The sequence below is a fragment of the Heterodontus francisci genome, chromosome 20, assembly GCF_036365525.1.
Source record: "Heterodontus francisci isolate sHetFra1 chromosome 20, sHetFra1.hap1, whole genome shotgun sequence".
NCBI lineage: Eukaryota > Metazoa > Chordata > Chondrichthyes > Heterodontiformes > Heterodontidae > Heterodontus > Heterodontus francisci.
The window spans coordinates 74,282,178-74,309,301 of NC_090390.1; the positions used below are offsets into that span (position 1 = coordinate 74,282,178).

A 27,124-nucleotide genomic window follows, 5' to 3' on the forward strand; every position below is an offset into this window, starting at 1 on the left:
GACTCTCCTCCCCCCTCCCTCAGTCAATGCTGGACACTCCTCCCCCCTCCCTCAGTCAGTTATTGACTCTCCTCCCATTCCCTCAGTCAGTGCTGGACTCTCCTCCCATTCCCTCAGTCAATGCGAGACACTCCTCCCCCCTCCCTCAGTCAATGCTGGACACTCCTCCACCCTCCCTCAGTCAATGCTGGACACTCCTACCCCCTCCCTCAGTCAATGCTGGACTCTCCTCCCCCCCTCCCTCAGTCAATGCTGGACTCTCCTCCCCCCCTCCCTCAGTCAATGCTGGACACCTCACCCCTCCCTCAGTCAATGCTGGACTCCTCCTCCCCCTCCCTTCGTTATTGCTAGAGTCTCCTCCCCCCTCCCTCAGTCAATGCTGGACACTCCTCCCCCCTCCCTCAGTCAGTTCTTGACTCTCCTACCCCTCCCTTAGTTATTGCTGGACTCTCCTCGCCCCTCCCTCAGTCAGTGCTGGACTCCTCCTCCCCCTCCCTTAGTTATTGCTAGAGTCTCCTCCCCCCTCCCTCAGACAATGCTGGACACTCCTCCCCCCTCCCTCAGTCAGTGCTGGACTCCCCTCCCACCTCCTTTAGTTATTGCTGGACTCTCCTCCCATTCCCTCAGTCAATGCGAGACACTCCTCCCCCCTCCCTCAGTCAATGCTGGACACTCCTCCCCCTCCCTTAGTCAATGCTGGACACTCCTCCCCCCTCCTTCAGTCAGTTATTGACTCTCTTCCCCCTCCCTCAGTCAGTGCTGGACTCTCCTCCCATTCCCTCAGTCAATGCGAGACACTCCTCCCCCCTCCCTCAGTCAATGCTGGACACTCCTCCACCCTCCCTCAGTCAATGCTGGACACTCCTACCCCCTCCCTCAGTCAATGCTGGACTCTCCTCCCCCCCCTCCCTCAGTCAATGCTGGACTCTCCTCCCCCCCTCCCTCAGTCAATGCTGGACACCTCACCCCTCCCTCAGTCAATGCTGGACTCCTCCTCCCCCTCCCTTAGTTATTGCTGGACACTCCTCCCCCCTCCCTCAGTCAATGCTGGACACTCCTCCCCCCTCCCTCAGTCAGTGCTGGTCTCTCCTCCCACCTCCTTTAGTTATTGCTGGACTCTCCTCCACCCTCCCTCAGTCAATGCTGGACACTCCTCCCCCCCTCCCTCAGTCAATGCTGGACACTCCTCCCCCCTCCCTCAGTCAGTTATTGACTCTCCTCCCCCTCCCTCAGTCAGTTATTGACTCTCCTCCCCCTCCCTCAGTCAGTGCTGGACTCTCCTCCCCCCTCCCTTAGTTATTGCTGGACTCTCCTCCCCCTCCCTCAGTCAGTTCTTGACTCTTCTCCCCCTCCCTCAGTCAGTGCTGGACTCTCCTCCCATTCCCTCAGTCAATGCTGGACTCGCCGCCCCCCTCCCTCAGTCAATGCTGGACTCTCCTCCCCCCTCCCTCAGTCAGCGCTGGACTCTCCTCCACCTACCTCAGTCTGTGCTGGACTCTCCTCCCCCCTCCCTCAGTCAGCGCTGGACTCTCCTCCCCCTCCCTCAGTCAGCGCTGGACTCTCCTCCCCCTCCCTCAGTCAATGCTGGACTCTCCTCCCCCCTCCCTCAGTCAGTGCTGGACTCTCCTTCCCCCTCCCTCAGTCTATGCTGGACTCTCCTCCCCCCTCCCTCAGTCAAAGCTGGACTCTCCTGCCCGCTCCCTCAGTCAGTGCTGGAATCTCCATCCCCTCCCTCAGTCAGTGCTGGACTCTCCTCCCCCCTCCCTCAGTCGGTGCTGGACTCTCCTCCCCCCTCCCTCAGTCAGTGCTGGACTCTCCTCCCCCCTCCCTCAGTCAGTGCTGGACTCTCCTCCCCCTCCCTCAGTCAATGCTGGACTCTCCTTCCCCCTCCCTCAGTCAGTGCTGGACACTCCTCCCCCCTCCCTCAGTCAGTGCTGGACACTCCTCCCCCCTCCCTCAGTCAGTGCTGGACACTCCTCCCCCCTCCCTCAGTCAGTGCTGGACTCTCCTCCCCCCTCCCTCAGTCAGTGCTGGACTCTCCTCCCCCTCCCTCAGTCAATGCTGGACTCTCCTTCCCCCTCCCTCAGTTAGTGCTGGACACTCCTCCCCCCTCCCTCAGTCAGTGCTGGACACTCCTCCCCCCTCCCTCAGTCAGTGCTGGACACTCCTCCCCCCTCCCTCAGTCAGTGCTGGACTCTCCTCCCCCTCCCTCAGTCAATGCTGGACTCTCCTTCCCCCTCCCTCAGTTAGTGCTGGACACTCCTCCCCCCTCCCTCAGTCAGTGCTGGCTCTTCTCCCCCCTCCCTCAGTCAGTGCTGGACTCTCCTCCCCCCTCCCTCAGTCAGTGCTGGACACTCCTCCCCCCTCCCTCAGTTAGTGCTGGACACTCCTCCCCCCTCCCTCAGTCAGTGCTGGCTCTTCTCCCCCCTCCCTCAGTCAGTGCTGGACTCTCCTCCGCCCTCCCTCAGTCAGTGCTGGACTCTCCTCCCCCTCCCTCAGTCAATGCTGGACTCTCCTCCCCCCTCCCTCAGTTAGTGCTGGACACTCCTCCCCCCTCTCTCAGTCAGTGCTGGACTCCTCTCCCCTCCCTCAGTTAGTGCTGGACACTCCTCCCCCCTCCCTCAGTCAGTGCTGGACACTCCTCCCCCCTCCCTCAGTCAGTGCTTCACCCTCCTCCCCCCTCCCTCAGTCAGTGCTGGACACTCCTCCCCCTTCCCTCAGTCAGTGCTGGACTTTCCTCCCCCCTCCCTCAGTCAGTGCTTGACCCTCCTCCCCCCTCCCTCAGTCAGTGCTGGACTCTCCTCCCCCCTCCCTCAGTCAATGCTGGACTCTCCTCCCCCCTCAGTCTATGCTGGACTCTCCTCCCCCCTCCCTCAGTCAGTGCTGGACTCTCCTTCCCCCTCCCTCAGTTAGTGCTGGACACTCCTCCCCCCTCCCTCAGTCAGTGCTGGACTCTCCTCCCCCCTCCCTCAGTCAGTGCTGGACTCTCCTCCCCCTCCCTCAGTCAATGCTGGACTCTCCTTCCCCCTCCTTCAGTTAGTGCTGGACACTTCTCCCCCCTCCCTCAGTCAGTGCTGGCTCTTCTCCCCCCTCCCTCAGTCAGTGCTGTACTCTCCTTCCCCCTCCCTCAGTCAGTGTTGGACTCTCCTCCCCCTCCCTCAGTCAATGCTGGACTCTCCTCCCCCCCTCCCTCAGTCAGTGCTGGCTCTTCTCCCCCCTCCCTCAGTCAGTGTTGGACTCTCCTCCCCCTCCCTCAGTCAATGCTGGACTCTCCTCCCCCTCCCTCAGTCAGTGCTGGACTCTCCTCCCCCTCCCTCAGTCAGTGTTGGACTCTCCTCCCCCTCCCTCAGTCAGTGCTGTACTCTCCTTCCCCCTCCCTCAGTCAGTGTTGGACTCTCCTCCCCCTCCCTCAGTCAATGCTGGACTCTCCTCCCCCCCTCCCTCAGTCAGTGCTGGCTCTTCTCCCCCCTCCCTCAGTCAGTGTTGGACTCTCCTCCCCCTCCCTCAGTCAATGCTGGACTCTCCTCCCCCCCTCCCTCAGTCAGTGTTGGACTCTCCTCCCCCTCCCTCAGTCAGTGCTGGACTCTCCTCCCCCTCCCTCAGTCAGTGTTGGACTCTCCTCCCCCTCCCTCAGTCAATGCTGGACTCTCCTTCCCCCTCCTTCAGTTAGTGCTGGCTCTTCTCCCCCCTCCCTCAGTCAGTGTTGGACTCTCCTCCCCCTCCCTCAGTCAGTGCTGGCTCTTCTCCCCCCTCCCTCAGTCAGTGTTGGACTCTCCTCCCCCTCCCTCAGTCAATGCTGGACTCTCCTCCCCCCCTCCCTCAGTCAGTGTTGGACTCTCCTCCCCCTCCCTCAGTCAGTGCTGTACTCTCCTCCCCCCTCCCTCAGTCAATGCTGGTCTCTCCTTCCCCCTCCCTCAGTCAGTGCTGGACACTCCTCCCCCCTCCCTCAGTCAATGCTGGACTCTCCTCCCTCCTCCCTCAGTCAATGCTGGTCTCTCCTCCCTCCTCCCTCAGTCAGTGCTGGCTCTTCTCCCCCCTCCATCAGACACAATTCTGGACTCCCCTTCCCCATTTCCTCAGTTAATGCTGGTCTCTCCATGTATGGCCATCAATTTAAGGGTGAAATCGTTCGCCAACACTCAGTGTCTCGTCTCACACGCGAGTACCACTGGGACATGGTCGGTGACTGGCAATGCCTGCGGAACTGTATTCCAGTACAAGTCAGTGCCAGAGTAAAGATTAACCAATTAATTGTTCTCGTTCCTTCTGGTCGAGTGAGGGGTAAAATCCACCAGGATTCCTGCTGCTGATGATGATCCTGTGACTCTTGATGAAAATATGCTTGAGGGCAGGATCAGACTCAGCTGTGATGTACTCCGTGGTGAATAGGCGATTGACACTCATTATCCAGAGCATCACCTGAATAAAGCTCCTTTCGGCAAGGGTTAAGAGGGCAGCCAGTGCCCATAGATCTGTACCCCAACATGGGTCAGTACCTTCAGGAATTGGGGTGAAAAACTGGGAGAAAATGTGTTTTGCTTGCTTGCCTTCTGTCTTTTGTTCAGACCGCCACAGAATTAATGATCAAAAAGGCTGCAAAGGCAAAAATTGGCAAAACAAACATGTTTCTTTTCAGTGCAGCTGACAGAGCTCCAGTCCTAAGCATCATCCAGATTGAAGGCTCGAATTTCTTGGCAGCTCAATTCTACATTGATCAGGCCATGACTGCATAAATATTCAGTACATAATCACTGCCATTAAATGGAGGGTAATCTGAAACGACCATAGGCAGCTTCGATTAACAGTGCAATTTGCTACTGGTTAGGGTGGAATCATTAATATTGTCATTCTGCTAGCAATACCCGAGGTAATGCAGAGGGAAGCAGTGAGGCGAATCCTTTATGATTTTTTGAAGTAGTTAGTCTAGGGATGTGGATGTCACTCACAAGGTCAACATTTATTGCTCATCCCTAATAGGTAAATTGGCCATTATAAATTGCCCCTAGTATATGTAGGTGGTAGGGAAATATAGGGACAGGTGGGGATGTGGTAGGAATATGGAATTAGTGTAGGATTAGTATAAATGGGTGGTTGATGGTTGGCACAGACTCGGTGGGCCGAAGGGCCTGTTTCAGTGCTGTATCTCTAAACTAATTGCCCTTGAGAAGGTGGTGGTGAGCTGCCTTCTTGATTTGCCCCAGTCCATGTGATAAAGGTACTTTAAAAAAAAAAATTCATTTATGAGATGTGGACATTGCCGGCAAGCCAGCATTAATGGGCCATCCATAATTGCCCTTGAGAATATTTACATTGAGTCACTTATAGGCCAGATGAGGTAAGGATGGCTGATTTCCTTCCCTAAATGATCAGATGGGCTTTTAACGACAATCCAATGGTTTCATGGTCACTATTACTGAGACTAGCTTTTTATTGTAGATTTATATAATTAACTGAATTAAAATTCCCCCAGCCGCTGTGGTGGGATGTGAACTCATGACCGGAATTTTTCATTGGGTGGGGAGCCCCCGTCCACCGGCTGAAAAGTCGATGGCTAGCCCGACTCTGCTGAGCCTGGGGAGCCAGACAAGATTTTACGTTCCCCAGGCCCTTAATTGGTCTTGGGTGGGACCTCCACCTCCTTGAGGCAGGAAGTCCCGCCTAATGGAGCTGCCAACCAATCAACGGGTTGGCATCTCTTAGTCCCAGCAGCGCCATCGGGAATGGTGGCCACTGCTGGGACTACACCCAGCCATCGGACAAAGATGAAGGACAGCTCCAGAAAAAAGGTAAGTTTTTAGGGCCTCGCCGAGGACAATCAGTCAGCCCCTGGTGAGGCAAGGGAGGTGTGTGTTGGGGGCAGTTGGGCTTCGGGGGTGGCCCTCCGTGGGGTACAGGGTGCCCAATCAGGAGGGCCCCCTCCCCAGTCCGCAAGACGGCTTCACCAGGTGGGGCTTTTGAGACCTCAGCCGCCTGCCAGCCAAGGGTAAAATACCCGTGGCGTCGGGCAGAGGCCCTTAAGTGCCAGTTAATTGGCCACTTAAGGGCCTTGATTGGCCTGGGGCGGGTGGGCCATTTCTCACTGCCGTCGCCCCACGTAAATTGGCAATGGGGATGGGAGGGGGGTTGGGAACAGCACTCCAACTCCACCCCTGGCCTCCCACTCAATTTTACTCCCCCCCTGCCACCAGCCCACTTGTTTGAGGGGCGTAAAATTCCCGCCTATGTCTCTGGATCATTAGGCTAGGCCTCTGGACTACTAGTCCAGTAACATCACCACTAACCTGACATACCCCCTCCGTCCCCATAGTGTTGTTGGATAAGATTTGAGAATGACAGTGAGAAACCACTATGTTCCAAAGGAGACATCTCAGAGGGGACCTCACAATAACTGGGCTTAACGCTGCCCACAGTGAACTGAGAGCAAATTGTGTATTGGCCTTTGTGGCTCGATTTGCACTGGCTCTTCCAAAGCTCTTCTCAGTTTCTCTTTCTGTTGCCACTTTTCAAGCCATCTGATATTTTTATATCATGCCATGACATGACCACCCACAATAGGATGGAAGATCATTGTGAAGATCTACCGTTCAGGTTTCAAATACCCACTGTCATCAAGTCACTGTTCCAAATGAGATTGGTTAACAATATAGAATTTACTGCACAGAAACAGGTTGTCAGGCCCAACACATCTATGCCAGTGTTTATGATCCACATAAGCTTCCGCTCACCTTACTTCAATCTCCCACAAACAGCCAAAGACAAAAACACTTCCAGACTCTTTGACAAGAAGCTAACTCCCCGGTACACACCTCAGAGTAAGTATTTAACATTGACAATTTTTAATCTCTTCCTTCAAAAAGGACATCACTACCCTCAGCTTCTAAACATGTATTGCAATAATGCTATATAAGTAACAGAGATATCATATATAATTTGCAACTAAAATGGAAAAGAATACTGTGGTAACATCTCTGTGTTACAGTTTGTAACAACATCATTTAAAGGAGAGAAAAGCCTTTTGAGAGTAATTTTTGTTCAAATTACTTTCTCCAAAGTTTTTAAAATACAACTGGATATTTTGTGGTGTTGCTTACTATAAAGGCAGTTTTATAATGGTCGGACCTTTATGCCATGTAATGACACAATCAATACAAATGGAAGACATTCCAAACTGCACATAAATAAGCCATTGAAGTGTAGGAAGCACATCTAGTAGCAATGGGCCATGTGGGTTGGGAGTGTTGTGAGGGGTATCCTAGGGTTTGGACCTATTGGGAATAGGGGTCATGGGTTGTAGGAAAGGTGGGGGGAAAGATACATGATCTGGAAGAACTGAGAATGAGGATGTGGCAGGAGTGGCAGGAGTGCTAGAGTATGCAAGTATCTGCTGTGTGGGAGGAACATAAAGGAGGTCAGAGTACAGGATGCCTTGGAGGAGACTCCTGTGGGTTAAGAACATTCTGAGGGGGATTGTGTTTTCCAGGAATTTGGTGGCTCCAGATAGGCTTCTAAGCCAATGCAAAGTTCTTGTCTGCCATCCCACAACAAATGGAATTCCTATCCATCAACAGCGAGGAGGTAAAGATACCTCTGGTGATAAGAAACTTATCATTTTTTAAAATGCCAAAGATATTTGTCAGGGTGGCCCTTTAATTCCATCTATGTTTAGATTACATCTGGAACATTCCTACTAATGAATGCCTGATGAGTGTGCACGTTTCCTGCAGGTCATTCATAGAACAGGGAACAGCAGCCCAGACAGGGATCATCCCCCTCATTACTGTAGCCTTGCCAGCTCCCCCAGCAGCCAGGACAATTCGCAGAGGAACAATTACCACAGATGCCGGATTGGCTGAGGTGTGTGCTTAATGGCCACGAGTGCACCTCCCTGATCCAGGAATAGAATGCTGTGCTCCTCTTCAAAAACCTGGGGTTGGGAGGGAAAACACAAAGAGATCAGTGTCATTCAGATAATCATTGGTTTAAAGTGAAAGAAAAATACAGGGACAACATTAACAAATCAGACTGGAACTATTTTAACCTGCACAGTCAAAGCTCATTCTTACAAACTCTGGAAATCTGCACAACCTTATCGAAGTTGGTGCACCTTTTTGGAATTTACCCCTTCAATAAGGTCAGCTGGGAACTTTTACAGTGAGTTACAAATGCAAGGAGCAAGGAGCAGTTTTCTACTGATAGAGCGAGGCATCTTCTGTGCCCTTACGTCTAACCAAATCACCTCTATTTTAAAAAAGATTGACACAACCTGATTACACAAACAGCACAAGGGGAATTTTCCCCCTGAACAGTATTCACAGCTGCCCATTAAGAGTATTGGGTTCATCATAAACGGCCCAAAACTGCTACAACTTGAGTGTCAGTTCCATCACAAATGGAAGCATAGGCTACCCATACTGCTCAGCTACAGTGAAACTGTCCTATAAGATCTAGTAAGCAGTTTCCTTCTTGTTTAACAGTCCGGGTAAACTCAGTCTTCATTAGTACTGTTGCATTGTCTGGGGGTGGTACCTTTTTCATGGGCTACATTTGTTATGCAGAGTCTGTGAAGTGCTGAATAAACTGTGAAATTCATCAATGCCTGTCTGTTATACAGTGATATATTTCACAGGGTTCTTGATTTCACAGAAATTGATGGGCTGTGCGGCAAATGTAGTTCATAAACAAAAATGCTGCCCAATTTATGTCAGCTAAGCCTCGCCAACATGCCTACCTTCCCTCTTATACCAAATGATAGAGTGATAAGAGCACAGAAACAGACCATTTATCCTCCCAATTTTGCTACTCCATCTGAGGACAGACAAGGCATTCCTAGACTCCGATATTTTTGAATGATAATCCCCATTTTTCCTTCCATGTCAAATGATTTCTTTTCCCAAAATGCTTTTAATAATCATTTATTTTCTAAAAATTCTTCAACACAGTAGAGAATAAGAACGGTTGCACATTAAAAGTAACTAAATGTCAGGAACTGGATGAATATTTGCTTAAGTGGGTTTGATGGATCTAAAATTACTCCCACTTAGACAACTGTTCATCATGTTGAAATGCCTCAAAGTGTTTCTCACAATTAATTACCCTGAAATGCAGGAACTGTTGTTAAATAGACACAATAAATAGGCATAAATATTGACACAGATGACCCAATTCTCTATGGATTGCAATGGCTGCTAATGGAGGCAAGGCTTAGTCATATTGCTAAGCAGGAGGAAAAACACTCCAGCCTTCAATCGCATCAAACTGGCCTTCCCTCAACTTGTGGAGGTAGTGAGTTGAGAAGGTTAGCGATGAAATGCAACCAGTCAAGGTTAAAAAAGAAATGGAGGTTAATGTTCTGGAGATTTCAGTGTGCAATTTAGCTTTAGGTGTTAGGGTGAGACTGAACAGCATTTTCTCATCTTGGTAGTACTGCCCATGGTTTCTCCCAGGAGGTTAAATCGACAACGTAAACTGACACATTGGTGACGCAATTAGACCTTGTTGTGGCCTGTTCTCTGTGTAGACAATGAGGGGACCTGGGTCCAATATATGTTGGAAACATGTCCAATGGGCACTTTAGAGGCATCCGTGGCAACAGTCATAAACAGACATTTGACCCCTTCAGGATTTTAATAAGAGACCTTAAGTTTGATTTAGGTCCAATTTGGGAAAGGGGTCAACGACCTAGTGGACCTTGCCCCATGTGAGCCCTGACTAGTTTTTCTTTGCAGTTCCACAGTGGCCTGGCCAGTGAAAGTCACCAAAGAACAGGTACAATTTTGACTTTAATCTTTGTTACAAACTTTTTAAACCCAATATGGAACCAAGAGGAGCAGCAGTGCTCCTCCTGCTGTGACAAGAATCCTGCAGGTCACTGCTGGCTCCCACCCAGCCTTGTCTTCCATCTCCCACACTCCCCCCACCCCCAGAAGCTGTCTCCGGGCTCCAATCAGCATCACAGCGGCCTGGCATTCAACCTCGCTTTGCCAGCAAGCGCGGTCAGCATGTGATTCCCAAATCCCTCTCCCTTTCTCGTGAAGGTGCTGACTGTCACTGAAGTGCAAAAGGTGCCAGCAGCTCTCTTGCTTAAGTGATCAGTTTTCAGGGCCACCTCTGGGCACTTGATGGCAAGGAGCTCCGGAGCTAAACCCCATCTTGTCCGACCTGATATTCCAGCAGGAATCTCTGAGTAGAAATCCATAGTATGGGAATCCATAGATAACTAATGTCAAATTCTAAAATTCCTGCTGGGATATCAGTTAATTCAGCGTGGACTGGAGGTAGAAATTTTCCAGGGGCAGTAATGGAAGTCAACGAAACAAAATATTGTCCGGAGCACATAACGGATGGTCAATGTGATACCATCTGTATAGCACTGATGCCTGAGACAAATTTCTATCCCCCGAATTGAACTTCTGGTTTGTATCAGACCACATCTGGCCACTAATCCGTCAAGGAAGCTCCTTCTAGGATTGTTTTTGTACTGAGGTAGAAGCAGTCAAAATTCTTTTTTCTGGAGCCTATCACTTTGAGTAACAGCTTGGCTTGAATAGGCTGCTGGCATCCACATTTGTAATATTTGTTAATTGCATTCCTCTTTTTTTTACTCTGTAGAAATCTCCCATGAATACATGATTTTCAGCAACTCTCTTGCCATCTGATTTTATCACACTGTCAGTGCGTAGAAAATTGTTGTTGAATTATTTATCAGAAAACCTCCAAAAAGTTTATTTTTGCTATTGCTGAACTCAATATTCTCTTGAACATGAAAGTGATTTTTTTTTTATTGGTAGAAATTTAGTGAATTGACTGCAAGATGAGATATTGCTGCTGGTCGTATGAGTCTCGTTTATAAACACAATGACACCATCATGACACCACTGTTTCTATCCTATAGACTCTGTGAATCACAGGGAGAGATTAGTGATGATAAGGTTATTATTGAGTACAGACTTCATGCCATGGACATGTGTTTACTGGGAACAACCGAGGCTCATTTTACTTAAAGGCACACTGTCTGCATGAAAATGTAGAGACAAACCTTTATTTTTAGCCATCGATAAGTATGTCAACAGTAGGTTAGCTCTCCTGAACCAGGAGAGTGTAGGTTCAAACCCTACTCTCGGATTTAAGCATGTAATTTAGGCTGACAATTCACTGCAGTATTGAAGGAGCTCAGGATTGTTAAAGATGTGTTGTCTTTTGGATGAGACAGTAAACCAAGTCTGTCTGTTCATGTGGGTGTAAAAGATCCTGCGACACTATACAATAAAGAGCAAGAGGTTTCCTCCCTCTCTTCAGTATTAAATAAATAACTTTATTAAAAATAAAACACAAATTAAAATGACATTCTCAGTTATTTATTGAATACTGAAGATACATTAAAAGGGGCCTGGGGAAATAAAGGCCCCCTCGACAAAAAGAAAGAAGGTCCCTCCAGTGTCCTGGGCAATATTGCTCTTACAACTCACACCACCAAAGCAGATTAACTGGTTATTTATTTCATTACTTTGTTTCGGGTTGTGTGTAAAGTGACTGCCAGCACAGAGGCTAAATTGTGGCAGCCTACCACAGCTGAAATCAACAAATGCTGGAATTGATCCTGGGCTCTTCTAGCCTGTACTCTGCAATTAACTACTTCCTTAGTTAGCTAAGCTATTGTGAGTCTGGCCCTGATAATGAACAGAACCTATTCCTCTACACTGTCTCCTCACTGCTATTACCTGTCTCCAAGTGTTTCCTCCATCTGATGAGATAAACATGCCGCCAGTGTGACTTTCCTCATCTGTTATTAGCTCGGTGCCGATGTTGCCTGAAATTCAAGCAAAACCGCTAGGGATCAGCCATGATTATCTCATAATAGTTTCGATACCAACCCAAGGCTACAACTGAATGACCTCAAAAATACAGGCACAAAAGAAGGAAAGAAAAACTTGCAGTTATATATCACTTTTCACCACTCAGGACCTCCCAAAGTGTCAATTCCCTCCCCATCTTGAAGTAATACATCTCTTCTTTTTTGATATGCGTGTTATAAACGCCACTATAATGGCAAATCCCACTCAAAACTTGTCAGCTTGAAAGTTTCACTGGGAAGTGAAAAATAATTACCTGGGGTTCTCTTCTGGGGCAGTGAAGGTCTAAACAACGAAATTTTAGGCCTTCCCTTGCCCAGAATCACCCTGGCACCTACTGCAAGATGTGCCTCCCGCCACAATTACCTGCTGCCAGCGAATGTCCAAGGGCCACACCATTTTCCAGAGGCTGGCAGCAACTACTCACCCCTTCCTGCCTATTCCGGTGAATTAGCGGAATGTCAATGAGGCCTGCCGATTAAAGTTTGCCTCACGGTGTCTTGGGCAGGCGGGAAACTAACTGAAACCAGAGGCTTCCAGCTGCAAACCTGCTGGTAGTTAAAATTTGCATTTGAGACTCATTGTAATAATTTTTTTACAGAGAGCGCATTTTATCTGGCTTCCCTGTGGAAAAATAAACCATTTCTGAGCCAAAGGGTTATTAGAAAACAAGTTCATTTTCAGTGTGTCCCATAGAACAAGTTCCAGGCCAGTTAGGGAGAGTAGCAAAGCGAAAACTAAACATTTTCTGACAGGGCAAAGGAGGGGAAACTTCTTTGTGTGTGAATTGCCTCAAGCAGTTCTAGTGCAACTCCTACTGGGTGGTCCAAGTGTAGCAACAACAACCTGAATTTACATAGCGCCTTCAGTGTAGTAAATCATCCCAATGTTTTTCCAACAGGAGTGTTATCAGACAAAATCTGTTACCAAGCCACATAAGGAGATATTAGGACAGGTGACCAAAAGCTTGGTCAAAGAGGTAGGTTTTAAGGAGCATCTTAAAGGAGAAGAGACGGAATTCCAGAGAGAATTTCAGAGCTTAGGGCTTAGGCAGCTGAGGGCACGACCGCCAACAGTGGAGCTATGAAAATTGGTGATGCACTTGCAGAATAGGTCACCTGCCTCTCAATAAGCCTTCTCCAGCTCATATCTCAATTGGCAAATGTTGTGGGGAGCAAATAACTTTCAAAAATACCAATTAACATCCCAAGGATGGCTGAAATGATAAACAGGGGTGTTGCAACATACATGTTCAGTTGCGTTTTCAAGGAGAGCTTCCTAATGCTAGATTGGTGCATTCCTGAACTGGACAAGGGTAAGAAGGCTGAACTAAGTTGGTTGATCTCAGCTGGGATGCAGTAGGGACCCAACAATTGAGCTGAGCACCAAGAGGCTAGGGAAGTGAAAAAAAATTGCTGCTCTTCTTGGCTCTGAGCTCTATCTAGTGAATTAAACTTGAGGAGATCACTAGTTTGGAAACCCGGTGAGAGTTTTCACTGTCCATGTGATAGATGGCTGCCAAACCTTCAAAGGAATGCTCCCAAACAAACAGACACCACTGCAGTAGAAGAGGGGAGGACAGCATTTTGTTTGGGCAATGAAGAAGTAGCCCTTGCCCTACTTTAAACTGCCAGAGAGTGCAGATGCTTATATGAGGTGCAAAGGTGTTCTGTTTTCCAGCACTGACTCCTGTAGTTATACTTCATGCCCTACCAACAAGAAGGAGCTATATAAATGCAACTTGGAGAGCACAAAATAAATCTTTCCAGGAAGGCTGAAGAAAAATGTACTGTCTCCTTATTGAGCTTTGAATGCATTCAATACCTGAAGCTACGATGATACCAGGTGCAGAGTCCTTGCTGCCTATATTTCCTGACGTATAGGGGTTCTGTGCCACATTCAGGTGTAGATTCAGTGAGCAATATGGCTGCAAACAGGAAGGAAGGGTTTCAGTATGATTCAAACCAACCGAGGAACTTCAAAGTCACAAATATGTACAATGCTACTGAAAAAATCTGGAACTTTTAAGACGTGAGCATCCGTAATTTTCACAGTGTTTCTAAACAGGGTTACATTCTCCATGATAGAGAGATCCATGGGATTTGATTGATATCAAGTGGGATAGAACTCATACCTCACAATCCTCCGTAATGTATTCTGTTTGCACTGCACATTAAAAATTAATTTGACCAAGTTGTAAAGATGATGTGTTTAATGGTGCGCTTTATTCCTTTGTGATTTAGCTCCAGTGCAGTGAGAAGAAGTGCAGAGGTTAGTTGTGGCTCTACATTGTGCTTTGAACAGTCGCTTCAGATGAATTTTCTAAGGGAATCCAGCCTCTGGCACTTAGAATGAGGTGATGGTATCATTGCTACAAACAATGACATCATTGCCCTCATATCCAAAGTCCATGTAAAGGCAGAGAGAGATGGAATTTATGCTATTGTTCCAAGTAGATGAGAAAAAAAGATTCTATTTTCCATAATTTGCATGTTACTGTGACAATGCCCTGCCCTTGTCAGCCCTTTGGCCTCCATATTAGAAATTCTCTTTGGAGGCAAGGCAGAGTAAAGTTCACCAGCGTAGCCCACCACAGAAAATCTCCCACCACTGATTTAGGAAGAGATTGTCTCTCTGATGCCAACCAAAGACAAGATTGCCTGAAATATGTTCATAAAAAATGTAGGCTTTACATTTAAATAACCATTACTAAAAGAAAAAAGAACTTGCTTTCATAAAGGGCCTTTCAGGTCCCCAGACATCTCAAAGTGCTTTACAGCCATTGTGTTCCGTTTGAAAAGTAGTCACAGTTGTTATAGTAACCTGGATTTTTTTTTCACTGCATGCAGCATAGCCATGAACTCTGATTTTAAAGTTGTATTCAACACTTTCTCTTCTTTTATTAAACCCGAACGCGACACTATCTCCATGACTCAACACTGTAACTTGTTCTTTTTGGGGGTTAATACAGTTCCTTGGCAATTCGTATTAGTCATTCTTAGCAGGGCCATTTTCAAGTTGGCAGCCAGTCATTTTCCTCATACAAGGAAATTAGCTGGGGGCATCCTCCAATCTTGCATTTGTTTTTATTGTAGGCAGATTGCAAGTAAATAGTTTGAAATGAGTAATACATATTTATAAGTTGCTTGCATATTCTTAATTTATATTTGGTTGGTTCAATGTCCAGCACCATTCGCGACTCCTCAGATACTGAAGCAGTCCGTGTAGAAATGCAACAACACCTGGACAATATCCAGGATTGGGCTAATAAGTGACAAATAACATTTGCACTCGAGCATGGCTACCCGACCCGAACCTGACCAGGCCTGACGACATGTGTCGTGTTCGGGTCGGGTCGGGTCGCTCTTCTGGGTCCAGCATTCGGGCTCGGGTCGGGTCGAACCGGGCCGGGTCGGACACATTGACAGCCAGGACGTCAAGGCGGGAAACGTGCATCCGGACTGCACACTAGTCTGCAGTGAGCGATTCCATGCAAGGAAGAGCACAACCTCTTCAAAATAATCAACTTTATTCCAGTGGTTGGGTCGGGTTGGGTGCGGGAAAAAAAGTCAAAGGACTCGGGCCGGGTCGGATGTGATTCTGTCGGGCTCAGCTAGGGTTACATTTGCAGAACCGAATAGGCCTTGAGTTTGCACCTCACAAGTGCCAGGCAATGATCATCTCCAACAAGAGAGAATCCAACCATCTCCTCTTGACATTCAATGGCATTATGATCACTGAATCCCTCACTATCAACATCCTGGAGGTTACCATTGACCAGAAACTGAACTGGAGTAGCCATATAAATACCATGGCGACAAGAGCAGGTCAGAGGCTAGGAATCCTGCGTCAAGTAACTCACCTCCTGGCTCCCCAAAGCCTGTCCACCATCTACAAGCCACAAGTCAGGAGTGTGATGGAATACTCTCCACTTGCCTGGATGGGTACAGCTCCAACAACACTCAAGAAGCTCGACACCATCCAGGACAAAGCAGCCCACTTGATTGGCACACTATCCACAAACATTCACTCCCTCCACCACCGACGCACAGTGGCAGCAGTGTGTACCATCTATAAGATGCACTGCAGCAACGCACCAAGGCTACTCAGGCAGCATCTTTCAAACCCAAGACCTCTACCACCTAGAAGGACAAGGGCAGCAGATGCATGGGAACATCACCACCTGCAAGTTCCCCTCCAAGTCACACACCATCCTGACTTGGAACTATATCGCCGTTCGGTCACCGTTGCTGGGTCAAAATCCTGGAACTCCCTTCCTAACAACACTGTGGGTGTACTTACCTCGCAAAGACTGCAGCAGTTCAAGAAGGCAGCTCACCACCACCTTCTGAAGGGCAATTAGGGATGGGCAATAAATGCTGGCCTGGCCAGCGATGCCCACATCCCATGAAAAAATGAATTAAATAAAAAGCTGCCTATTAAAATAGCTTTCCTGTTTACACATAGAACCTGATAATAACTTGGAGCTGGAAAAAGACAATAGACCGGGTGGCGAGGAATTGCAGGTAGGAATTCCAAAGTGCATGTTTCCTGCAGGTCCTGCTGAATTTAATGGCTGGACCTAATTTAAATGTTTTCAACGGGTTTTCTGCCCGAACGATTGACAGACTGTCTATTGGGCAGGAAAGGAGCTGGAGAGTGGATGGCAGACAAGTCCAACTTCGCATGGGGGAAGGTGGGTGGAGTCAGACAATGCAGTGGGGAGGAGGCTGAATTGGACATTGCTGGGGATGAATGGGGCATCGTGGAGGAAAATGAGACATCGTGGGGGGGGGGAGGGGGGCGCGGTGAATGAACATATCCCTAGTTTTAGATTAGCATTTTCAGATTAAAGAGAACTGAACAAAATAGAGCATTTTATAGACTAAGGGGCACTGAAGTAGGTAGGGTATTATTGATGAATTACTGGGAAAGGCAATACACTGAAAAGGTACAGGTTTAGGCAGGGTACAGATTGTTTGCTGGGTATGTAGGGTGCATTGAAGAGTTATTGGGTTAGCTAGGGTATTTGGTATAGTTACTGGGTGGGATAGGGTACATTGAAGGTATGACTGGATAATAATATGACCGGAATTTAGTCGGAGAGACGGGCACCGACAACGGGCCCCAAAGCCGAGGGCAACCCCATCTCAGCTGTTTGTTTGGACCCCCCAGGCTGTATTTTTCGGCCGTCCGGCAACTAATTAGTTGCTGTTGGGCCTGTTGTCCCTTTGAAGGACAGCCACCCGCCTGTCCCCAGGTGCTGCCGACCAATCGGAGGGCCAGTAGCTCAGCAGTCTCAGCAGTGCCACCAGGAGACGTGGCCATTGCTGGGACGGCACCTGGCAGGGAGGATGCCATGGGAGCACGCCGCCCTCAGAACCAGTAAGTGGGGTCTGGAGTTGCTGGAGCCAGTCAAGCAGGCCCCGGCGAGGGTAGAAGGGAGGGGTTGGTGAGGGCAGTGGGGAGGCTGTTGCCACAGAGGTGGCCATGCTGCCAGGGGGCCCTCCATGGTCTCAGGGTGCCCGATTAGGAGGACCCCACCCACCCCCAAGCTCGCAGGGGGGCTGCCAGGGTTCACTAAGCGGTCTGCCCATGCGCTGGAGGACCCACCCACTGCTGGTAGAATGCGGCAATGGGAAGAGGCCCTCAATTGGTCTTTAGTGGCTCAATTGGCCTCTGGGCAGGGGCCTTCCTCCACCTTGCCTGCCACTGGTAAAATGCCAAGGTGACGGGTATTCCACGCCCTGCCTTCCCTCACCATTTTATGGACCACCCACACCTCCCAACCCGTCCCTAGAGGGATGGTAAAATGCAGCCCATGGCGTTACTGAGGTAGATAGATTTCATTGAATGGTAGCTGGCACAAATAGATTTCAATGATTAATGGGAAAATGGAGAGCAGCGAAATTTATATAGAGTGTATTTCGGGGAAACTGGGGTTGATCTAGTGCATTGAAGGATTAGTGGGTCAGATTAGGGTCCAATGATATTGGGATCAGTAGATTGCCCTAAATGGTTATTTCGGAGAAGTTACCCAAGTAATAGGAATAAGTAAAAGATTTCTACTTGGTTCATCCATCAGATGCATTATGAGTCACAATATGTAGAAGAGCACCAACTAAAGGGATTATTGACTGCTGAACTGCAAACATTTGGATTAGCATATCGCTAAGTACCAAAATCCAATCCCTGAAACCCATGCTCTTTAAACTCTGCAAAAGGAAATGCATTCATCTTTCTCAAAAGGCAATAAATAAATAATGAATAAATCAATTTGCCAAACTTTAGCAGAACAAGTGAATTTAGTAAAGAATTATTCATTTTAGAGACACTGGAGGCTTTTAGGAGATTGTATCAGATTAAACTATAGCGTGTCCTACTCGCCTGAACGCTTGTCCATCTCAAAGGTATCATTCATCCTACTGCTCAGGGCTGAGGCAAAGACAATTTAACTCAATTAATTTCCAGCTTTGAGACCAGAAGTCTCACCTTAGTGCTTCTGTTGGTGGGTGAAATCAGCACCATTGCATTGAAATGTCAATTAATGTTGAGTGAGAGACAATAAAGATTTTCTGATTTTTATTTTAAAAAGTTACAAGGGCAGTCAAAATGTCAATAAACATGCAATTAACTTTGACCCTCTGCTCTTTTGTTTTATGCCGCTCCAATTGACTACAAGATCATATTGATCATGATGCTTAGCCTCTCATCATTACTTCCTTTGCCTACATTAGTTCAGAATATCGATTTTAAAAACACCTTTTAAAGGAATAGAATTCCTAAATAAAATGACACAAGGATAAGGGTGAGGCACCTTCCATGGTTGCTTACCAGAAGACAGCGAATGTCATTGCCTCTCAGGTCTGTGCTGGGAGCCTCCAGCAGTCGCCAGTCTCGTCCTTTGTTGTAAGTGATGAAGGTCTTGACCTGTTTTTGTACCTTTTTGTTAGCCAAGAACATTCCCTTTATCCCTGCTACCTAGGAAAAATGGTTACAATTGAAATACCATCAACAGAAATAGCTTTTAACAATATCCAAGACATTTCATTTTAAGGTTTATGTGATGTTGACTCATCTCCTGAGGCTCCGATATTCCTTCCTTAATTGAACTAACCTTCCTCAATGACCTGTTTGTGGCAATTAATTATAAAAAGGTTGGAACCATTATTCGTTTACAAGATGCCTGTGGATATGAATGGCCACTCCGCCTATCTAGCCTGCCAATTCTAGAAGGAATGTACAGTCCAGTTGTTTCTGACGGGAATCCAGACTTTTTATTTTCACTGTCTTAACTGCAATTTCATTCTATATCTTCATCACTTTCCGTGTGAAGAACTCCCTGAAATGAGTCCTAATTTTGCCTTTGATTAGATTGAACAGGCACCCCCTGTTACTGTTATAAATGATCTTCCTCAGATCGTCCTCAGTGCTGCTCACAGTGAGGCAATGTGTCATTCTTTCAAGACAGGAAGTTGTAACGCATAATGTTCTGTTGCTCTTTGGTGTGTGGACCTGTGGAGCAGGTCACCAGCTTGTGTGGTGAATGCTGGTTCATTCTATATCACTATAAAAGAAAGAGCTAAACCTGCCTCTGGCTGAGGAGATTACCGTGTACAAGAGGTAAGTACCCTGTAACATAGCTCCCCGCCACCTTGATCTCCTAGACTAGTTTCAATCCACTAAGTGGGGGGGTCGGAGAGTAATTTTCAAGATTTATTTTTCCCTAATTGGCCTTGGTTTATGTCTGGTTTCTTGGCTCTCCCAGGAAATTACACAGCTCTGGGCGAATAGCGAGTGTGCATATCCTGATGGCTTCACGACTATATGGGACAAGCTGGAGGGATCAGTTGTTCTTTCGCCTCTCCAACACTTTTGTATGTTCATAAGGCTGCAAAGCCTAATTGTTGTTAATTAAATACGGCATAGGTTTGTACAGAGATCAGTTAAGAAGCAGCTCACATTTTGACTCTGGTACTTTGTCTCATAGGAGCCCAGGAACAGGACCAATCCATTTAACTCTTTCATTGAGCTCTTTCCCCATTCAATGACATCTTGCTGTGTTCCTTTATTTTGAAGTGAGTGAGAGGGTTGGCATTTGGGTTATGCTGTGTCTCTGGCCCTCTTCTCCACTGAAACATCTGCTGGATGACACTAAAAGAGGCGGAACAGGAGGCATTCTGCCATCTGTAGAAAAAAATTCCCACCTGTTCTACCTCATTTGCTTACACTACAATGTACATTTGCAATGGGAGCAAGCAGAGGGAGTTTACATCCTGTCTTGTTAATGAGGAGTTGATCCAGACAGCATACAGGGAATGGAAGGAATAACATCCTTCGCGGATAGTGGCCACAGAACGATCATAGACCGGCTGCACGCAAAGACTAGTTTTACTTGGCCGCTTATAGAATCAAACATTTGAGCAGAACAGGCCCAAAATTTTTTTTGAAAGGTCCCTAAAAAAGAGTGAGGTCCCTTATTGACATCTTTATGGGTGTCCCAAGCATACTATATGGAATATACAGCACAGAACAGGCTATACAGCCCAACTAGTCCATGCCATGGTTATGTTTCACATAAGCTTCCTTCTACCCCTCTTCATCTCACCCTATGAGCATAACCTGCTGTTCATTCTCCCTCATGTTTTTACCTAGCTGCCTATTAAATGCATCTAAAAACTTCATAAACCTAGAAAGGCCACAAGACTACTCGTGGCACAGGCACCTTTCCATATAAGCTGACTCCGGAATTTGGGATGGGGTCCGTTGTGCAACTAGTGAGCAGGTGAATGTTCCACCCTGACACAGAGTCTCCCCTCAATTCCTCCTGTGGAATCTTGGACACGAAGCAATCATTTCAGTACGCTTATATCGTGATACATGGAGCTGAGAGAAAGTCAGAACTTGTGGGAGGAGGGGGGTGTAATGGGGAATCTACAGAGACAGCATTAATAGAGATTGGCCCATTCCACTAAACACAAAGAAAATTCCCAAATATATTTCAACACGGGTACTTGTCTGGAGTTAAAGGGTTTGGAGAGATCTCTGTACATCAGATTTGGTTTAAGTAACCATTGAAGATTTCAAAATTGCTTTTTCTGTCCACGGTCCAAAAAAGCAATTGGTTTTAAATGTCCAGGACAAAGTATTTTGCGGTGTATAATATAGAAAGGTGGTTTTCTTTTCCAACAACATTCAGCTTGGACTTTAATGCATACAATCAAACAACATCATTCACTAAATCCATTATGGTGTTCAGCCACAAACACATTAGTGTACTTCCAAATGGGACAATTTGATCCTCGCCTAGCTAATTTAATCCGTTTCTCAGACTGATCACTGCAATAGTGCAGCCAAAGTATCAGCTGGCTGTTTGTTATGTAAATGCCTGGAAAATTCCGTTTCATTCATGTCATGTTTCAGTAAATGAGAAACCTTTATCTTAAAGAGTACTGTTGAGTACAGACATTACATTACCTCATAAAGGTCAATCATAACATTCCCCTCTGGGCCTCGGCTGCTTTTTACATTCTCCAAAGCAATAGTGAAGTAGGCGCCTCTTGCATCAGACACATACAGATTGTACGTGTCATTTTGATTCCATTCTTGCACAGCAGCAAACACTTGGCTGTCGTCCGTACTGATAATGTGCATATCCTGCCAGGGCAACAAAGCAATAGGCTTAAGTTGCACTGATGTTATTTTGAGATTGCCCTCGTCAACCTGATCCTGTCACAATGCATGGTTGGTAAGCAGCATAAATCTCAATCCATTCCATCCAATCAACACAGGACTAATTTGTGGCCCATAATAATTGGGCACTACTTAGTGCGTTATAGGTTAAATTTACCACCTGCTTGGGCATGTGCCTGAATGTGATTTGTGAGATCACAATGTACAGTTTGAATGCCAGGAGAAGCCAGGCAGTCATTATAATGTGAAGCATAACTAATGGCAGTGTGGATACAATGGGGGTAATTTTCTTTGGCCAATAGTGTAAAACCAGCGATATTGGATCAACTGCTCATTCTCCATTTCTCCTGATACTTATTTGCATTGCAGCCAACAGAAAGGAATGCCAGGAGAGCTATATAACGGGCAGTGAATCCGATATCATCCGTTTTACACCATGGGTCGAAGTCAGAATTATCTCCGAGGAACAGCAGATCTTCCTCGGTTGGTCGCCATAATTGGCCTGAAATAATTCATCCGGAGAAGCGATGACAGCTGAGTGGCCAACATCTTCCCTGCACCTCTAGCTCTGCATCAAATAAAAACAGTCAATGTACTTATGAGTAAACCAGGTGAGGAAGCTATGGTTCAGTCTGCCTCGAAATTCATACAAGCAGATGAAACTACCCACTACAGAGGCACATATTGTAAACACACCTAATTGTGAAGAAGTACATTTCACCCCAAACACTGGCATTTCATGAAATAGAAATTAATAGATTAGTATTCGATCATGGCATAATTCTACCTTTTTATTGTAAATGAGTTTAGATTCAGCAGTGAGTTCTCCTGGACAACATTCCTCCCTCAGCCAAACCCGCCAAACACAGATTAATCAGCAGTTTATTTCATTGCTGTTTGTGGAATTTCTGTCACCTGCATGATAACAATCACCATCGTCCAAAAGGAAAATAATCCTTTGTGTATGAATTGCTCAGTGATGTTTCTGAGCAAGGTGATAGGATGCCATTTAATTGCAACTCTATTATTTAATCCCCCTTTAAGATTTTCAAGTCACATATCAAACTTCAGTAGAACAGGCCGAGGGACGGCTGGTTCCCAGGCCTATGCCTACTTTTCTTTCCTCCTTTCTGGGAGGTGTCTGGCCTCCTTCCTGTTCTTCCCCTCCCCCCGATGACCTGGATCCAATCATTCAACTGACACATAGTGAACAATAGGCTTGAACCAGCAACCTTGGGACATTCTGCTGGGTCTCCCTTGCTGTGCACATCAGTACCTCACACATTTTTCTATATTTTGCTTCTGTCCAGTTTTATCCTCCTTTCTAAGCATTGCCTTAATGTGATGTTTACCATAATCTTGTTGGGATCTTTCATTACCTGCTGTGTCCCTGTTTCTATGTAGTCTGCAGTTCTTTAAGCTTTTATATTATTCGTATTTAATATTTAAAATGGAGTTCCAGGGAGGGTGTCTTAAGCAAAAACACAAAATCACTTAGGCGTTCTGATGAGGGGACTGTGGTTCTCTTTGGATGGCTGAGCTCAGTTGGTGCAAAGAGACCATCCTCAGCGCTATCCCTCTTGTGCTCCTGGGTGGAAATAGACTATTAAATACATGTACTTTAGTTAACCAGTCTTCTCTGCATAATTTATTCATCTGTGGGCACTTGAAGTATTTAGACTATACTCCAGACTACCTCAGACAGTGCTTTGGAAAGAGTAGCCCTGCTTTAAACTCAACCTGCCTGTGGAGGGTAAAATCAGGCAGGGAGGAAAACAGGCGCTAAATCTGCCGTCTCCACAGTAATGCATTCGATTAAAATCGGGCACATCTCTTAATTATTTTATCACAGTGTTGAATTTAGATCTCCATCTCTGTTACTCCTTGGGTTCAGGTGTCAGGAAGAAAGTGAAGTGAGCAAGTGTTCCTGTTACCATGGCAGTTAGTAGTAAGGCTGTGGGCCTTCAGATAAAAGCAAGATAGCCTCAGAGCTTACAGTGAGATAAAATTGATACATTAATATAATCTTTTTTTAATCTTTCTTATGCAATATAAACAGGTGGGTCAAGGGTAAACTGTTGAGTACAGAATGTATTCCACTTGCCAGTTGGGCCAGTACTGCTCCCCTATTTGAATTCCTTATTGCCCCTTACTCATGACCTGTTGTGGGATATCTCTATCTAGTTCTGGATTGATGGGTTAAGGTCAGAGAGAGGAAACTTTGCTGAATTAGAAAAGACTTTGCTCATGTTCCATTTGTCAGTGATTATCTTGCTCCACCCACCCGACTGGATCATCAACATTGGGCGCATTTGAGACATGGCAATTTTCGGTCATTCACCAGTCATCTGAGACATCAGCTTGTGCCCGAAACAAATACATTGATACTGCCTCCCTTATGCGGGCAACAGAGGGTGACTAAGAGGAATCAATGTATTCTTTTGTCACCTTATTGTCTTTCTCTTTTCCTCTCTTTTTCTACCTTCTTGTTTTCTACCTTTCTTTGTGGTCCAGTCATGTGGGATTTAAAAGGGTTTCCTCTCGTCTTACTTCCACACATGAGAAAAAACAAAAAAACAAGAGACAGCCGTGGAGGTAAGGCTATTCCATTACCATACTGGCAGCAAAATACTCCTGTTAATATTACAGGGCCTGTAGATTTAATAGCATGCTTTCACATCTGCTCTGCATGCTGGGATTGCTCGGCCTGCAGAGCGATCTCTCCTTTGCTCTCCATCCAAGAGAAAAGCGCAATCTATACATGGCGAGATGAATACCCTGAAGCGGGACAACCTTACATCCGGTGAGAGACTGTTACTGAATGCAGGACAGTTGGTGGGCTTGGATGGCTGTACGTTGGAAGTCGGGGAAGACAAGTGATGTTGGTGTTGCTGGAAATTGTGAGCAGAGGAATGCACTCAATCCGGCACCAGAATCGAGGGCTCAGACTCTAAGAGCAGATCACCAGGAGGAAAAAAAGGAGAAAGGAAATCTGAACCATCTAATAGAAAAATAAATAAATCAGGTTTGCTGTCAGTTCTTCAGCTATGGTTAACGATAGTGCCCCAGGAATGCTGTGTGTGTATCTCCCTGGCAGTCATGCTGGGCTGACACCCGCTGCTGGACTACGCCAATGCTTGAAAGGTCAGGGAAGAGGCCATGAGGACCAGTCCAGTGGTGGTGACATGGTGCATATGTGGTGACCTTTGTCCTGGTGGCATGATCCCCCAGCCCCCTACCGATGATATCAGAAAAGTGGATAGAGGTTGATTGACTCCTGTTGGGGGTGGGGTTGTATGTAGCTTACTTCCCAACCTCATAAAGCATGAGATTGTAGCCCCAGTTCACCATGGTGACGCGGGCTGTTTAAAAGAAAAATTAATTTGCCCTCCTTGATTTCGGGGGTCCAGGTGCTACACCCCCATGTAGGCTCCAGTCCTGTGGGGTTTTGGTAAGAAAATATTTATTGATATAACACCTTAGGTCATCCAAAAGTGCTTTACAGCCAAGGAAGTGTAGTCACTGTTTAATGCAGGGAACAAGGTAGGTTAATTAGTACACAGCAAGTTCCCACAAACAGTCATGTGACAATGATCAACTGCTTTTAGTGATGTTGGTTGAAGGATAAAATTAGCCAGGAAACAAGGAAGAGCTCCCCAGCTCTACTTCTAAAGGTCATGGGATTGTTCATATCTACATGAGACGGCAGGCAGGGCCTCGGTTTAATATCTCATCTGAAAGATGGCACCTCTGACACCTCCCTCACTGCTCTCAGAAAGTATCAGCTTGTTTATGTGGCAAGTCTCTGGGATGGGGCTTGAACCCCTGACTTTCTAACTCAGAAGCAAGAGCCACGGCTACTGGGAAGGTAGGCCTGCTGAGACGTTGGCAAGGTGCACCTGATGAGACCAGGCTTGCTTACACCAATGCTAAGCCAGGTTCGGACTCAGAACTGAGGAGCAGGAAATCTTTGTTTAGAGAGCAGTCCCCAGCTATGCCCGAATGTAGGAGGGAATTACAACCCACGGCTGGGATTCAGCCTATCCATTTCTGGGCCATTCTGGTGGACTCCCATCAATGGCTGACAACATTTCATTAATAAAATCACTCTGTCTGAAGTAAGAAAATCTGAGTGATGGACAGGCTTGCGTACTGAGCTTCTGCCCGGCAAGGAGCGTTTCTCACTGGCTGTGCTAATCGGAAAAGGTAGCCTCTAAGGGAAAGTCTCTAATTCTCGATCCCCCTGGCCATACCACCTAGATATATTTTGCCTCGCGCTGATTCTATGTTGTTTATGGTTCCCTAAAGTAAGACACACAAAACACCCTCAGAATAAAACAGTAATAGTGATGTACCATGCAGCATAGGAAGCAATTTACTAAGTTTCAAAGGATGCTGAGATTACACAATTGTACCTTGGGCAATGAATATTTGGGGAGTTTCATCTGTGCGAAGCTCTCTCTTCGATATGACACGTAGTAAGTCACCCGTCCACCAGATGTCACCTAGGTAGTAAAGCACAAGACAAATATTGCATGTTTTTTTTGCACTGGAGCAAAGTAGCAGAAATTGGTTACAGGCAGTAAAAATTTTACAGAGAACAAATGCACCATAAAGATCAGGCAAGTGGTTTGACATGACCCTCAGCAAGTGCTAAGGACAAACAGCCTTATTAATGTGATCATCAAAGCCACTTGACAATTTATTTTTCTTGTCAAGTACAGACACCAGAAGCAACTTCCTCTTCTCATGTAAGCAAGACTTCCCAGTCAATGAGGCACACCCCAGATTCACCTCCGTGGCTCTAGGGTGACTGTGAGGTACAATTAAACACATGACTAGAACAGCAGCGGCAAAAATACTGAACAGGACAAAGAGCCCATTATGTTCACCTATATTTCTGATAACATGCTTCCTGCTATCTTAATTAGTTTCTCAGCACAATGATTTCTAAACTCTGGCTTGTTCTGTTAATAAAATAATATCAGCTATCCCTAAATCTTGACAAAATTGGAAGCATTTCCAATAAATGATAAATATTTGCATTCCATTATATAATTGGTGATCATTATGTATTTACAGAGAGACTCATTATATTGGGACTGGACCTAAGACGAGATAATAGTGTTGCCCAGTGATTCAGAGAAAGTGTTGTCTACTTTATTTAACAGCATGCATTAAAGGTACATAATGGGGGAAAACGAAGGAGCCACTCAAACAAAGCAAAACTGCTCTGGTTGTTTACAAATGCTTTGACAGCATCACCAATACTCTCTTGGCCCTTCCCTGAAGCCATTAGTTCTGCTTTGCTCTGAATCCATGCTCCACCATCTTTCTGTATTTTCTCATACCTGACTATTCAAGTCATTAACACAATCCCGTATAATAAACAGCAACAAAGATAAGTGGATTATGTAGCTCTCCTTTGGTTCCTCCAATTAACCATGCTGCATGACTGGAAGTCAAGTTGACTTCTCTTGCCTGTGTCCTTTGTTGCCGCTTTTGACATTGACAGGCAGGACCTAATTTGGCAAGCTTGTCAACCGAACAAACAAGGAAATAGATCTTCCTATTTATCATCA

The 27,124-nt window shown here is 46.5% G+C and overlaps 1 protein-coding gene across 1 annotated transcript in view; it reads right to left on the reverse strand.

Annotated features, from left to right (window-relative positions):
- Positions 1 to 27,124, reverse strand: part of LOC137380971 (VPS10 domain-containing receptor SorCS1-like) — a 1,096,116-nt gene that overhangs the window by 137,694 nt on the left and 931,298 nt on the right. The window contains exons 8-13 of the mRNA XM_068053386.1: positions 25,958 to 26,047; positions 21,327 to 21,506; positions 18,684 to 18,830; positions 13,674 to 13,776; positions 11,718 to 11,806; positions 7,833 to 7,924 (exon numbers count right to left, since the gene is read on the reverse strand). Coding sequence (XP_067909487.1) covers positions 7,833 to 7,924; positions 11,718 to 11,806; positions 13,674 to 13,776; positions 18,684 to 18,830; positions 21,327 to 21,506; positions 25,958 to 26,047 — 701 coding nt within the window. The remainder of the gene's footprint in view (positions 1 to 7,832; positions 7,925 to 11,717; positions 11,807 to 13,673; positions 13,777 to 18,683; positions 18,831 to 21,326; positions 21,507 to 25,957; positions 26,048 to 27,124) is intronic.